General features: G+C 39.9%; 1 protein-coding gene across 1 annotated transcript in view; it reads right to left on the reverse strand.

Moving 5' to 3' along the window:
* THOC2 (THO complex subunit 2) overlaps nt 1-15,461 on the reverse strand; it is a 107,299-nt gene that overhangs the window by 28,591 nt on the left and 63,247 nt on the right. Inside the window, exons 25-30 of the mRNA XM_075835772.1 lie at nt 15,115-15,272; nt 13,664-13,792; nt 10,936-11,067; nt 10,338-10,522; nt 8,829-9,013; nt 242-344 (exon numbers count right to left, since the gene is read on the reverse strand). Coding sequence (XP_075691887.1) covers nt 242-344; nt 8,829-9,013; nt 10,338-10,522; nt 10,936-11,067; nt 13,664-13,792; nt 15,115-15,272 — 892 coding nt within the window. The remainder of the gene's footprint in view (nt 1-241; nt 345-8,828; nt 9,014-10,337; nt 10,523-10,935; nt 11,068-13,663; nt 13,793-15,114; nt 15,273-15,461) is intronic.

Here is a 15,461-nt window from a genome sequence, read left to right on the forward strand (position 1 = left end):
CAGTTTACGTGCCGTGGCTGGTTTGAGGGGTTGATCACTATATACACTTTGTTCAAACCCAAGGGAAGCTCACTAGCTCCCTACTGGAGCTCGTCACATACATACCAATGTGTTTTGTTTTTTTAGAAAAAGATTATAAAACTAAAAATGATTAACTTTACTATAAACCAGACTGATAAATATGGAATAATCATCATGTATCCCCTTCCAATGAATCCAAAAATATGTAGAACATACAAACCTGTTTGAGGAGCTACTTCCATTATTTGCTGTGACTTTGGGTGTTGAGTTTGTAGTTTTGGTAACGACTTTCAATGTACTTTGAGATTTCTCCTTTAGTTTTTCTTTTCATTTAAAGACAGAAAAAAAACCCAAAAAGATAAATACAACAAAGTTAACATCCCCAAAAGACACATTTAAAACAATACAAGCAAATCCCAATGCTGCAATAAGCAGATTTATTTAAAGAGGCTTTGTCACCAGATTTTGCAACCCCTATCTGCTATTGCAGCAGATAGGCGCTGCAATGTAGATTACAGTAACGTTTTTATTTTTAAAAAACGAGCATTTTTGGCCAAGTTATGACCATTTTTGTATTTATGCAAATGAGGTTTGCAAAAGTACAACTGGGCGTGTTTAAAAGTAAAAGTACAACTGGGCGTGTATTATGTGCGTACATCGGGGCGTTTTTACTACTTTTACTAGCTGGGCGTTCTGACGAGAAGTATCATCCACTTCTCTTCAGAACGCCCAGCTTCTGGCAGTGCAGACACAGCCGTGTTCTCGAGACATCATGCTGTGACGTCACTCACTTCCTGCCCCAGGTCCTGCATCGTGTCGGCCACATCGGCACCAGAGGCTACAGTTGATTCTGCAGCAGCATCAGCGTTTGCAGGTAAGTAGCTACATCGACTTACCTGCAAATGCCGATGCTGCTGCAGAATCAAATGTAGCCTCTGGTGCCGATGTGTCCTCGCTCGTCTGACACGATGCAGGACCTGTGCGTGACGATACAGCGTGATCTCTCGAGAACACGGCTGTGTCTGCACTGCCAGAAGCTGGGCGTTCTGAAGAGAAGTGGATGATACTTCTCATCAGAACGCCCAGCTAGTAAAAGTAGTAAAAACGCCCCGATGTACGCACATAATACACGCCCAGTTGTACTTTTAAACACGCCCAGTTGTACTTTTGCAAACCTCATTTGCATAAATACAAAAATGGTCATAACTTGGCCAAAAATGCTTGTTTTTTAAAAATAAAAACGTTACTGTAATCTACATTGCAGCGCAGATAGGGGTTGCAAAATCTGGTGACAGAGCCTCTTTAATCCATTGACGTGCCAAAAATGTGGCAGAATGCACCAATTATATAGTAATAAGATTTGGGCTTGGACTAGCGATGGGTGCACACTGTGGCTGGCGCCCTACGGTGTACAAACCGGCGCACACTTTAACCCCTTCCCGACATTTGACGTACATGTACGTCATGGAAAGTACTGACTTCCCGCATCTTGCCGTACATGTACGTCAAACGTTTGGCACCGGCTCAGAAGCTGAGCCGGTCCCATCATCACCGGATCTCAGCTGTATCTTACAGCTGACATCCGACTGTAACGGCGGGGACCGAAATTAGCTTCGATCCCCGCCATTAACCCCTTAAGTGCAGCGCTCAAACGCGATCGCTGCACTTAAGGTGTTTGCAGCTCATCGGAACCCCAGTAATGAAATTGCCGGGGTTCCGGTGGCTGCAATGGCAACCGGAGGCCTAATACTGGCCTCCCGGTCTGCCTAGCACCGAAGCCGGTCAAGATCCGCCCGGCGGCGGAGCCTGATCGGCTTCCGTAGCTGCCGGCAAGATGGCGCCGGGTCAGGAGCTGATCCGGCGTCATCAGCGGTGGAAGTCAGCTGTACTGTACAGCTGACATCCACCTGTAACGGCAGGAACCGGAGCTAGCTCCGATCCCTGCCATTAACCCCTTCGATGCAGCAATCGAAAGCGATTGCTGCATCGTAGCGGTTACAAGCAGATCGCCAGCCCTGACAGGCAATCGGGACTGGCGACTGCTGTTATGGCAACAGGAGACACAATGGTCTCCTGCTCTGCCATTACGGAAGCCGATTTAGGCCCCGCCGGGAGGCGAAGCCTAAACGGCTTGCTGTCAGTGAATGACTGACAGATCTAATACATTGCACTACATAGGTAGTGCAATGTATTAGAAAAAAAAAAATCTGACCGTTGGACCTTCAAGTCCCCTAGTGGGACTTGAGAAAAAGTGTAAAAAAAGTATAAAAAAGTGTAAAAAAAAGTGCAAAAAATAAAAGTTTGAAAACAATAAAAGTTTCAAGTAATCAAATAACACACAATCCCCCTTTTACTCTTATCAAGTCCTTTATTATTGAAAAATAATAATAAACCATATGTATTTGGTATCGCCACGACCGTAACGACCGGAGGTATCAAAATATTATATTATTTATTGCACGCGGTGAACAGCGTAAAAAAAACCCGTAAAAAACGTTACCAGAGTTTCTGTTTTTTAGTCACTTTGCCCTACAAATATTACAATAAAAAGTGATCAAAAAGTCGCACGTATCCAAAAATGGTACCTATAAAAACTATAGCTCGTCCCGCAAAAAACAAGCCCTCATACAACTCCGTCGACAAAAAAATTAAAACGTTATGGTTCTCACAACTTGGCGACAGAAAAAATACATTCTTTTTACAAAAGTAATTTTATTGTGCAAAAAGTTGTAAAACATGAAAAAGTTCTATAAATTAGGTATCGCCGGAATCGTACTGACCCGCAGAATAAAGGTAACATGTAGTTTATAATGCGTGGTGAACTCTGTATAAAAAAAAACCAAAAAAAGCTGTGCCAGAATTGCGTTTTTTGGTTTACCTGGCATCCCAAAAAATAGGATAAAAGGTGATCAAAAAGTCACATGTACCCCAAAATGGTACCAATAATAACTACAGCTCGTCCCGCAACAAACCAGCCCTCATACCGCTACGTCTATGAAAAATAAAATTAGTTATGGCTCCAATAAGTCAGGAAATAAAAAAATATGCAGTTGTGCCCGAGGAGAACATTTCTTCTGTTTCAAGAGGCGATTTATCAAGGACCTAAAATTAGGGAACCAGGAAGGGAGGGCCCAATCATATCCGATGGAAGCGACGGTGCCCGTATTATACCAGGATAATACTTTCCCAGCAAAATTCCCCAAACTACAAAGGCGCGGAGTGTGGACCAAAAGGGGGATAAGAAATGACACCATTTATCAGTGCGACACCGGCCTGTGCAGAAAGGATTGCTTCACAGCGTAACACACATCTATGGATTATTTTTATTTTTTTATACCACCTGACTATGCCCCTTATATACTCCGCCCCGCTTACATGTACCCCCACATTATAAAACACCAGCAATACTCAAACAAATATAGTACCAAGCAAAATCCGCTCTCCAAAAGCCAAATGGTGCTCCCTCGGCCCTGAACCCTACAGCGTGCCCAAACAGCAGTTTCCTTCAACATATATGGCACCGTCATACCCGTGAGAACCCTTTTAACAATTTTTGTGGTGTGTGTCTCCAGCGTCATAAGCTGGGCATGACATATTTGCCACTGAATGGCATATCTAGGGAAAAATATAAATTTTTAATTTGCACCATCCGCAGCGCATTCATTTATGGAAAAGACCTGTGGGGTGAAAATGCTCACTACACCCCTTAATAAATGCCTTGAGGGGTGCAGTTCCATAATGGGGTCACTTATCAGGGGTTTCTTTTTATTATTTCACATCTGAGCCTCTGCAGTTGTGAACCAATACTTTGTAAATCGCCAAATTAGGCCTCCACTCCGCATGGTACTCTTCACTTCTGAGCCCTGTCATATGTCCAGACAAAAGATTAGGGCCACATGTAGGGTGTTTCTAAAACCGGGAAACACCGCATAATAATTAGAGAGCTGTCTTGTTATGGTGGCACAAGCCGGGCACCACATATTGGCATATCTATGGAAAAAAATCCCATTTTCACTCTGCAACATTGAGCGCACACTAATTTCTACAAAACACCTGCAGGGTTAAAATGCTTACTACACCCCTTGGTAAATGCATTGAGGGGTGTAGTTTACAAAATGGGGTCACTTCTGGGGGGTTTCCACTGTTTTGGGCCCACAGGTGCCCAGAAACCAATCCAGCAACATCTGCACTCCAAATGGCGGTCCTTCCCTTCTGAGCCCTGCCGTTTGCCCAAACAGCAGTTTATGACCACATATGGGGTATTGCCGTACTCGGGAGAAATAGCTTTACAAATGTTGGGTTCTTTTTTTCCTTTATTTGTTGAGAAAATGAAAAAATTTGCGCTAAAGCTACGTCTTATTGAAGAAAAAGGACTGTTTTTATTTTCACTGCCTAATTCTAATAAATTCTATGAAACATCTGTGGGGTCAAAATGCTCACTACACCCCTAGATGCATTCTTCAAGAGGTGTAGTTTCCTAAATGGAGTCCCTTTTTGGGCGTTTTCATTGTTTTGTCCCCTCAGGGGCTTTGCAAATGTGACCTGGCCTCCGCAAATCATTCCTGCTAAATGTGATCTCAAAAAGTCAAATAGTGCTCTTTCCCTTCTAAGCCCTGCCGTGTGTCCAAACAGCCGTTTATTACCACATGTGGGGTATTGTTTTACTCGGGAGAAATTGCTTTACAAATTTTGTGGTGCTTTTTCTCCTTTAGTCCTTCTGGAAATGAGAAAAAATTAGCTAAACCTACATTTTCTTTGAAAAAATGTAGATTATTATTTTCAGGGCCTACTTCCAATAATTTCTGCAAAAAAACTGTGGTGTCAAATCGCTCACTATACCCCTAGATAATTTCCTCAATGGGTGTTGTTTCCAAAATGGGGTCACTTGTGGGGGGTTTCCACTGTTTTGTCCCCTCAGGGGCTTTGTAAATGTGACATGGCCTCCGCAAACCATTCCTGCTAAATTTGAGTTCCAAAAGCCAAATGGCGCTCTTTCCCTTCTCAGCCTCGCCGTGTGTCCAAACAGCCGTTTATTACCACATATGGGGTACTGTTTTACTCGGTAGAAATTTCTTTACAAATTTTATGGTGATTTTTCTCCTTTAGTCCTTGTGGAAATGAAAAAAAATTAGCTAAACCTACATTTTATTTGAAAAAATGTAGATTTTCATTTTCACAGCCTACTTGCAAAAATTTCTGCAAAAAACCTGTGGGGTCAAAATGCTCACTATACCCCTAGATAATTTCCTCAAGGGGTATAGTTTCCAAAATGGGGTCACTTGTTTGGGGTTTTCACTGTTTTGTCCCCTCAGGGGCTTTGTAAATGTGACATGGCCTCCGCAAACCATTCCTGCTAAATGTGAACTCCAAAAGCCAAATGGCGCTCTTTCCCTTCTCAGCCACGCCGCGTCTCCAAACAACCGTTTATTACCACATGTGAGGTATTGTTTTACTCGGGAGAAATTGCTTTACAAATTTTGCGGTGCTTTTTCTCCTTTAGTCCTTGTGGAAATGAGAAAAAAAATCGCTAAACCTACATTTTCTTTGAAGAAATGTTGATTTTAATTTTCACGGCCTACTTCCAATAATTTCTGTAAAAAACCTGTGCGGTGAAAATGCTCACTACACCCCTAGATAATTTCCTTGAGGTGTCTAGTTTCCCAGATGGGGTCACTTTTGGGGGATTTTGACTGTTTTGGCACCGCAAGAGCCCTTCAAACCTGACATGGTGCCTAAAATATATTCTAACAAAAATAAGGCCCCAAAATCCACTAGGTGCTCCTTTGCTTCTGAGGCCGGTGTTTCAGTCCAGTAGCACGCTACGGCCACATGTGGGATATTTCCTAAAACTGCAAAAACTGGGCAACAAATATTGAGTTGCATTTCTCTGGTAAAACCTTCTGTGTTATAAAAAAAATTGTATTAAAAATGTATTTCTGCAGAAAAATATGAAATTTGTAAATTTCACCTCTACTTTGCTTTAATTCCTGTGAAATGTTTAAAGGGTTAAGACATTTTCTAAATGCTGTTTTGAATACTTTGAGGGGTGAAGTTTTTAAAATGGGGTGACTTTTTTGGGGTTTCTAATATATAAGGCCCTCAAAACCACTTCACAACTGAACTGGCCCCTGTAAAAATAGCCTTTTGAAATTTTCTTGAAAATGTGAGAAATTGCTGCTAAAGTTCTAAGCCTTGTGAGGTCATAGAAAAATAAAAGGATGTTCAAAAAACGATGCCAATCTAAAGTAGACATATGGGGGATGTTAATTAGCAACAATTTTGTGTATTATAACTGCCTGTCTTACAAGCAGATACATTTAAATTGAGAAAAATGCTAATTTTTGCAATTTTTCGCTAAATTTTGGTGTTTTTCACAATTAAATACTGAACATATCGAGCAAATTTTGCCAGTAACATAAAGTCCAATGTGTCACGAGAAAACAATCTCAGAATCGCTTGGATAGGTGAAAGCATTCCGGAGTTATTACCACATAAAGTGACACATGTCAGATTTGAAAAATGAGGCTCTGTCAGGAAGGTCAAAAGTGGCTAAAGAGGGAAGGGGTTAAACAGACTTGACGTTCAGCCTGGGGCTTTTATTTGGATATTTATTCAACCATTTCTACTCTTCTTAGAACTTACAGTAGGGGATACATTATCTTATTTCAAAGTAAAAAGAGTTGCCAATTTGAAGAGATTCACCATTTTTACATATTTCACCCCACCCAAGTGGTATGTCCTGTTTCCCATGTTCATTATAGATCCCAGCAGCACTGTTTAGGAGAAGGTACACTTTTGCTGAACACACACAAATATATTAAGTTACTGCTTTACTGGTGTCACTTTAGTAGTGCGAGTACCCCAATATTATCAATTCCTTTCACATTCCCTTATTTTGCATAAAAACCAAACAGCGAGCACAGGCTGTCTAACAGCAGTCTGTAGTCTACAGTCCATTTACAGACTACAGATAAGCTGTGATTTATGGCTGAGGCCTGCTGCCAAATTTACAGGGCAAAAGGAGGAAGTGGTACAATTCTGTGTATGTACTAGTCCTTCTCAATGAATTGGAACATCATCAAAAAGTTAATTTCAGTAATTCAATTCAAAAAGTGAAACTCATTATAATAGATTCATTACACACAGTGATCTATTTCCAGCATTTTTTTTTCTTTTAAGGTTGATGATTATGGCTAACCGTTAAAGAGGCTCTGTCACCACATTATAAGTGGCCTATATTGTACATGATGGGATCTGCGCTGTAATGTAGATTACAGCAGTGTTTTTTTTATTTAGAAAAACAATCATTTTTGACGGAGTTATGACCTATTTTAGCTATATGCTAATGAGTTTATTAATGAACAACTGGGCGTGTTTTACTTTTTGGCCAAGTGGGCGTTATACAGAGGAGTGTATGACGCTGACCAATCAGCGTCATACACATCTTCCCATTCATTTACACAGCACATAGCGATATATCTATATCGCTATGTGCAGCCACATAAACACAGTATAACGTTACTGCAGTGTCCTGACAATGAATATACATTACCTCCAGCCAGGACGTGATGTGTATTCAGAATCCTGACACTTCTGTAGCGTCTGTGTGATATTTACAGCAAGGAAAGCATAATCTCATTTCAAACGAGATTAACAAATTTGCCTTGCTGTAAATATCACAGAGACACTACAGAAGTGACAGGATTCTGAATAGACATGTCCTGGCTGGAGGTAATGTATATTCATTGTCAGGACACTGCAGTAACGTTATAGTGTGTGTGTATGTGGCTGCACATAGCGATATAGCTATATCGCTATATGCTGTGTAAATGAATGGGGAGAAGTGTATGACGCTGATTGGTCACTGATTGGTCAGCATCATACGCTTCTCTCCACAACGCCCACTTGGGCAAAAAGTAAAACACGCCCAGTTGTTCATTAATAAATGCATTAGCATATAGCTAAAATAGGTCATAACTCCGTCAAAAATGATTGTTTTTCTAAATAAAAAAAACACTGCTGTAATCTACATTACAGCGCCGATCACATCATGTACAATATAGACCACTTATAATGTGGTGACAGAGCCTCTTTAATGAAAACCCAAAATTTAGTGACTCAGAAAATTAGAATACTAAAGAAGCCCAATTTCAAAAATGATTTTTAATACCGAAACGTAGGCCTACTGAAAAGTATGTACAGTATATGCACTCAATACTTGGTCGGGGCTCCTTTTGCGCGAACTACTGCATGAAGGCGGCGTGGCATGGAGGCGATCAGCCTGTGGTACATCTGAGGTGTTATGGAAGCCCAGGTTGCTTTGATATTGGCCTTCAGCTCGTCTGCATTGTTGGGTCTGGTGTCTCCCAACAGTTTTATTAACGGTTAGCTATACTAAACATTAGAAGTAAAAAATGCTGGAAATAGATCTGTGTGTAATTAATCTATATAATATAGGAGTTTCACTTGTTTAATTGAATTACTGAAATAAATTAACTTTTTAATGATATTCTAATTCATTGAGAATGACTAGTATACCTCACTTCCCCCCCCCCCCCCCATAAATGCTCCATTAAGTGAATCTACAGCAGATGGAAAATAGCCATATTTACACAGGTACACTATAATTATAAATTATGGGTTTTTCAAGCTTCTAAAATATGAATACACAAAACATTTTTTTTTCTTTACAAAATGTAGAAAGTTGACCACAAAAAAATAAAATAAAATTACCTTTCAAATAAATACTAATCATCCCGCTATATTAATACTGTAATTTAGATATAGTAACCTACACTACTACTTACCAATATCCTCAGTGCTGGATTCTTCCGGTTTAGCTGCATTCACCAAGACAGATGCTGACTGACTAGCAGCTCCTGGTCCATTCTGTACTGTAGGTGCAATAACGTTCCTGGCAGGGGGATCTTTATGATGAAATTCATTTTCAGGTACCATGAAAGATTTCCTGCTTTTCAACTGTCCAGAATAGCTGCAATTCGCACAACATATTAAATACACCAAGGAAATTACCAGCTAAAGACATTAGTCAACCTGTGAAGTACGGTCTTAGTTCTAGAACGTACACATATCACTAGTATTTAAAGGGAATCTGTCATGGTAGACATGCTCTCCGATCTGCAGCCAACATATTATAGAAAAGGAGGGGCCGAACAGAGAAGATTCAGTATTACATGGAATTTATTTAATTAAATTCCTGCTTACAGAGCGCTAGTGTTCAGTGGGCGGTCTCAACCATTGATTGACAGCCTTCAGTGTATGAGTGTTAATACAGAAAAAGCTGCCAATGACTGAGTAAGACCACCCACTGAACTCAAGTATAGAGTTAGCAGGGATCTAAATAGATTCCATAGATTAATGGTTATCCTATAATCTCGGACTGCATGTTTGACGGGACAGGTTACTGTTGAAGCGTACTTAACTTTTCAGAATAAGCGGTCATATGATTGTACAGGAGGAACACTATTTCTGGCCATTATATGACTTGTTTTCTGCATTATTTAGCAGTTTTCCCCTCTGCAGGTTCTCTCTCTTATTCTTAGTTGTGTTTGAGCTAGGGGGCGGAGCCTAACGGCTATCATGTCTTTTATACACAGATCGTAGAGAAGAGGAGAACCCTGCTCCTATCTCTATATATACACTGAGAATCCAGCACTGGGGTGACATAACACTTACCAGGAAGCTGCAGTAAGTCTGAATGTATCTGTCTCACTCTGCTCCTGCTTCCCCCTCCCCTCTCCATAGAATTCGATTGGCAAGCAGTGAACACTACCGACTTTCTACAGTCCGTCAATTCTGCTCTGTAACCAGGGACGGACTTTGTTTGACAGCAGGGGGTGGAGGGCACATTATAAGAGGTGGCAGTAACGTCACACAGAATTTGCATGGATAAAACAACTACATTTTAACAGTAAATAAATTACAAAGTTGATCAGGTATACTATTAAGTCAGTATAAGTTGCTTGAAAAGCTAGTGTCCATTTAAGCTTATTTCCATGTAATGATGGAGAGCTAACAAGACTATGTATATATCTGCATAAAATAAAGCAATGATTTTGAGATCTGTCACATATCAATAGCCATGAGACAACTACCTAAAACAAGAGTTACAATAGTATGTGTATAGGATTTTTTTTTTTAACTAAAAATACACCAACTGTTCAAAAGGAATAGAAACGAACAGGAGAACTTTATCAGTTTCCTTTCCTTCAACAAACCCAAAAGGCTCTGCCTAAGAAGAAATTATTCAAATGGCCTCTTTCATATTTAATGACCACCTTTCATTAGTATTTTACCCCATGGCCAATGCATAAAGATCAGGTCTCTTTTCTTTCTCCTCTGAACAGATTTTGTGCACTCTTCGTTCCAGAGCTTGTCCTAAGTTCAGCACTTTTGGATACCAAGGTAATATTTTGGTCAGTACGATAAGAATATTTCTGATGTGAGTATATTCTCCTGTCTCAAGACAATGAACTGATGCCTGGTAAAAAACAAAACAAAAAAAAAAAAAAATAGTCAAAACTGTCCAGACACTACACAATATACAAATTTTCGCTCTCCTCTTCTATCCCCCTAATCTTTCTGCATATCTGTCAATCGAGTATAAGTTACTTTTATGATCTGTTTTATGTGCCTAGTTGGAACAGCAAAGATGAAAGCACTTCTACAAAGAAGATATAATATGACAGTACACATGCACCAAGGCAGTTAGCAAAACAGACACTATATATATTCAATTAATAAATAGAGCACCATGAAGCACAACAATTTTTTTTTTAATCAAATAACATGGGGTAACTTAATATGTAACTTGAAGTGACATGATAATACCATATTCTCTATCTATTTTAACCACTGAACATGTTCTCTTTAAGAGAAGATTACCATCAATACCTTAGTTAGTTTATAGTGCCATTTGTGAACCACATGCCGGAAATTTTCATAATCTAACTGGTCAGCTTTGTTGCCTCCATCAAAATTGGATGCCCTTAAAATTGTGACAAATCCTGGATAGCTTCCACAATCCTAAAAGAAATAAAAGACCGGGGTGAAAAATAAAACAATTTTTTAAAATACATAATCTATGTAATCTACATAAATAATGTGTTATGGTTTGTTCCCATGGGGTGTTTACAACTGAGCCAAGCAAAACGGAGACCCCAAAAACACACAACGAATACAAACTGTATGAGATTTAGGACTCCTGCAAATGGGTGAAGTACAGCCCCATAAAGGCTGCATCTATAGACTTCTATGGGGATTTAATGTAACATCCATATGCTTCCAAATACGGAGGTTTATTTCTGTCAAAGTCCATATAAATCTGACAAATAAAATTGTGGCATGCTCCATCGGATTAGGAGAAAAGCGCTATGACATACAGCACCATTCACTGGCCCACAGCTCAGAAGTACGGATCGTCAGAAAGTACATATGTCACTGTACGGGCTCTATGCACACGGGGGAATCAGGCCTTTAGAAGAGCAGTGTAGCCCCATACAAAACAGGAGGTGCAGGGTTACTTCAAACCTCTGGCTTCAGCACAACAGTGAGAACTCGGTATTCCTCTTTACAAAGCACTGCAAACTGATTAGAATTTCACTTCAAAAGTGTACAAAACGGTATCTGCAAAAACAGCATAGACCATGTTACAGTGAACCCTGAGCGTCGGTACAGGAGCGTTTCCCGAAGGGATTACGGTCAGTAAGCACAGAAAAACATTTGTTCTCATGAGCATTACATCATATATATATATACACACACACACACACACACACACACACACACATATATATATATATATATATATATATATATATATATATATACACACACTTTTATAAGCCTTCAAGTTTTCGTTTCCCAGTTTGAGGTTGTCTTAGAATCGACAATTATCACTTATCCACAAGATAGGTGATAGTTGTCCGAGAGCTGGGACTGACATCAATTGCGAGAACGGGGGTCCTGAATTAGTGCAGAACCCCTGTAAGCTCTAAGTGCACATCACTGAACAACCCCTTAAATAACAAAAACAAACACCATCACAGCTCTGAACCCAGTATACAAAGATAGGAGGAATGAAAGTCAATGCTTCACTGACTATTGACATGAATGGCTGACATGCAGCAGGAAGAGACAGGAAGAAATTTGGCTGAGAAATGTGTTAGCAAGGAGTAGGCAAACTGTCAAAAGCAGCATGAATATTTACACCCAGTGCCCGGGATTTTAATCAGTTGTCTCCAGCGGATGATGAAGCTCAACAGTTCAGAATCCCGACATGAAGCATTCTCATAAGAAGATACAGAGTGTAGAATGGCATATCTTCTACTGTCAAATCCAGCCTGACAGAACATTTCTTCTCCTGAACACACAGATAACATCCAGGCGCAAATACAGCTACATTATGCTAGAATTCATTACAACAGACTCAGGTGGCTACAAAGTATTAAGTAAAAAAAACTTGAATACTACTAATTCATATACTATTCGGAAATGCTGGGAAGCTTTGTAGCTTCCGAAACATTAAGACTAGCTGCAGTTGTACAAAGGACCGCAGAGCAATGCTCTACTGAAGGATTTTGGGACAACACACAGCATGTTATGGAGAACGAACAAACACAAGGAAAAACCTGTAAAAAAGGTGACGTAAAAACCAAGCTGGGAACCTCTAAAGGACTAATTAAAAGGGGGTTTTTCTTACTAAGCACATTTATCAAATATGCACAGGATAGATGAAAAGTGTGTTTAGTGGGAAACCCCCTTTAATTGAATCAAGTGAAAATATGTCTAATCAGTAAAGCGAACCAGTCGCCATTTTTTGGTGCCCACAGCCATTTTTAACACATTAATGATGTGCAGGCTGTGTAGAAGCGGCAGCACACTCCCAGTAAATACACACAGGGAAAGAACTGAAGATGGTCAAAGTCATTTTACATCTCTATGCAAATATTTAAATGGGTTTTCGAAACCCCGTAAAAGAAGATTTGCCCCGAGTGGAGCAAATAATAAAAAAGGGAAAATGCGGAACATAGGAAATATATTTTTCTATTTGAGAAGGTATTTTCATGCAAAACGCAGTGTGAATGCTGCCAGAGAACGTCTTTGTGTCCTGCTTCCCCCACCCACATAGATTGACAGCTTCTACAATACAGGCCTGTATACAGGGTGGGATGTAAATCCCTGCTTTGTCCAAGTTCTTATCTGCAACCATTATCTCTATAGTGTGATGATATCTCTATAGAGTGTGATATCCAGAGATATAATGCAGAATAGTCTTCTATTGAGGAGACATATGCCAAAAGAGGGTCCCTTTGGCATACAATTGGCAGGATAACTTCTTTACAGTACAGACAATGGTAGGCTGCTAGGTTTTTTTTAGAACAAAAATACATTTCACAGTTATGATTAAAGATAAAAATGGCTTCTGTGCTGGTACCTCAGAGATAATTTTTCAATCCTTTTCCCAAGGGTAATGCATTGATCAGTCATAAAAACAGTGAGTCTCCGCTTTATGAACTGGGAATGCAGGTAGGAACAGGACTGAATACATGGCCTTCTAAGCACAGTTTATACATAACATGAACATCATTCTCCAGTCAAGATTTTTCTCGTATTTCCTCACCTTGTCATATACTGCGCGATCACTGTGCCACTTGGTGACAGTTTCCAGCATACAACAAAGAAATCTTCCATAACGGCTGGCTTCGTTTTCTGTGCAGCTAGCAACAGTGTAAATGATGTCTGAGAAGACCTGCACATAAGAAGATCATCAGACCCAGGACTTCAGCACTGCAGTAAACGCTTTTAATCACTTGACAATAAAACTGGCCTGCTGTGGGGGTTCTTATGCTCATAACCCTGTATTACCTGGTCTGCCTCGATGCATTACTGTCGCCCAATGACACGTGCCAAAGAACTAGATTATTAACAGATGTCACCTTCTTCCATTGTTCTAAGCCCCTAAAACTCCACCATTATCTGCCCATACTCAATACTATAGACAAAAATACCTTACTAACTTTAAGACCATCCAATACCAAATTGTTGGAATAGTACCATATAGAACACTATGAAAACAACAACGGCGGTGCCCATGGCAGTTATATCCACTAGCAAGCCATAACTAAAAGGGGGTATTTTATTTATTAGTAGAATAGGAAATCATAGTTTTCTAGTATACATGTACTAGAAATTCCGCTCACATACATTTCTTATAGTGCATGAGGCCCCTGTCACAGTAGAATGGTATAGCCCACAGATTAGTCATTTGGAACGCATCCACAATCTAAGGCCTCATGCACACGCCCGTGCTCGTAATCATGGACACAGCTGGCCACCCGCATTTTTGGCCCGTGCTCCCATACAAAGTATGGGAGCACGGTCCGTAATAAGCAAAAGACAGGACATGTCCTATCTTTTGTGGGAAGTTGTCTGTGAACAAAAGAAGTGAATGGGTCCGTAATCGCGGATCGTAATTACGGTCCGCGATTACGGATGATTTTTTACAGTCGTGTGGATGAGGCCTTGCGGAGTATGACTAAACAAGTCGTCAGTCATGTGACCAGCACACACAACCCCATCATGTGACCCCCTAGCATTCAGTTAACAAGGTTACATAACATACATGTGTTGGGGCCACATAGAGGAACATCCATGGGCTAAGTGAATAGGACAAATGGTGGAAAAATTATTAAAAACTGCTTCACTGTGCCTGTGTTTACGGACTCTAGAAGATTTATAAATTGGCCGCCTGTCTCTAGGGGATGTTGTCATGTTATTAATAAAGTTACATTTAAAAAAACACAACAAAAAAAAAACACACACACACACACACACACACACACACACACTACACTGGTATAGGAAAGGTATGTGAGCAGAATTTAAAATAAGTATATATTAGAAATCTGTATGATTTCCTATTCTATAAATAAATTATTAAAAGAAATGGAAGTGGACAACCCCTTTAACATTTATCAAAACTAGTGCAAGGAAATCGTAGAGCAATGGCCCACTAGTAGGGAACACGGATATGACAACACCTATAACAACGACAACAGAAAGGACACTCACCCTATCATAACAAAGTAGTGTAGAAAAGTTAGGAGTTTTCTGCAAGTGTACAAGCTCTACAAACCGGGCACAGTATACAGCATCGATTGATGAGAACACACAGCGGGGAAATATACAAAGCTGTAAAAATTTGGTGATCGTCTCATTCTTGGTAGACCCTAAAACAAAATATAAAGAAAAGGTTAGCAAAAATTAATTTACAAATTCCTAGTAGAATTAGTAGATCATAATATAAATATGGAATGCAAGCAGACTTCATCTGATATGAATTGCAGCAGACATTTCAGGCCCATGTAGACTTAGCCTTAGGTAGGGATTGGTGGAATTTTTTTTCATCGTTAAAATAT

Source organism: Rhinoderma darwinii, chromosome 8 (genome assembly GCF_050947455.1).
Source record: "Rhinoderma darwinii isolate aRhiDar2 chromosome 8, aRhiDar2.hap1, whole genome shotgun sequence".
NCBI classification, from domain to species: Eukaryota; Metazoa; Chordata; class Amphibia; order Anura; family Rhinodermatidae; genus Rhinoderma; species Rhinoderma darwinii.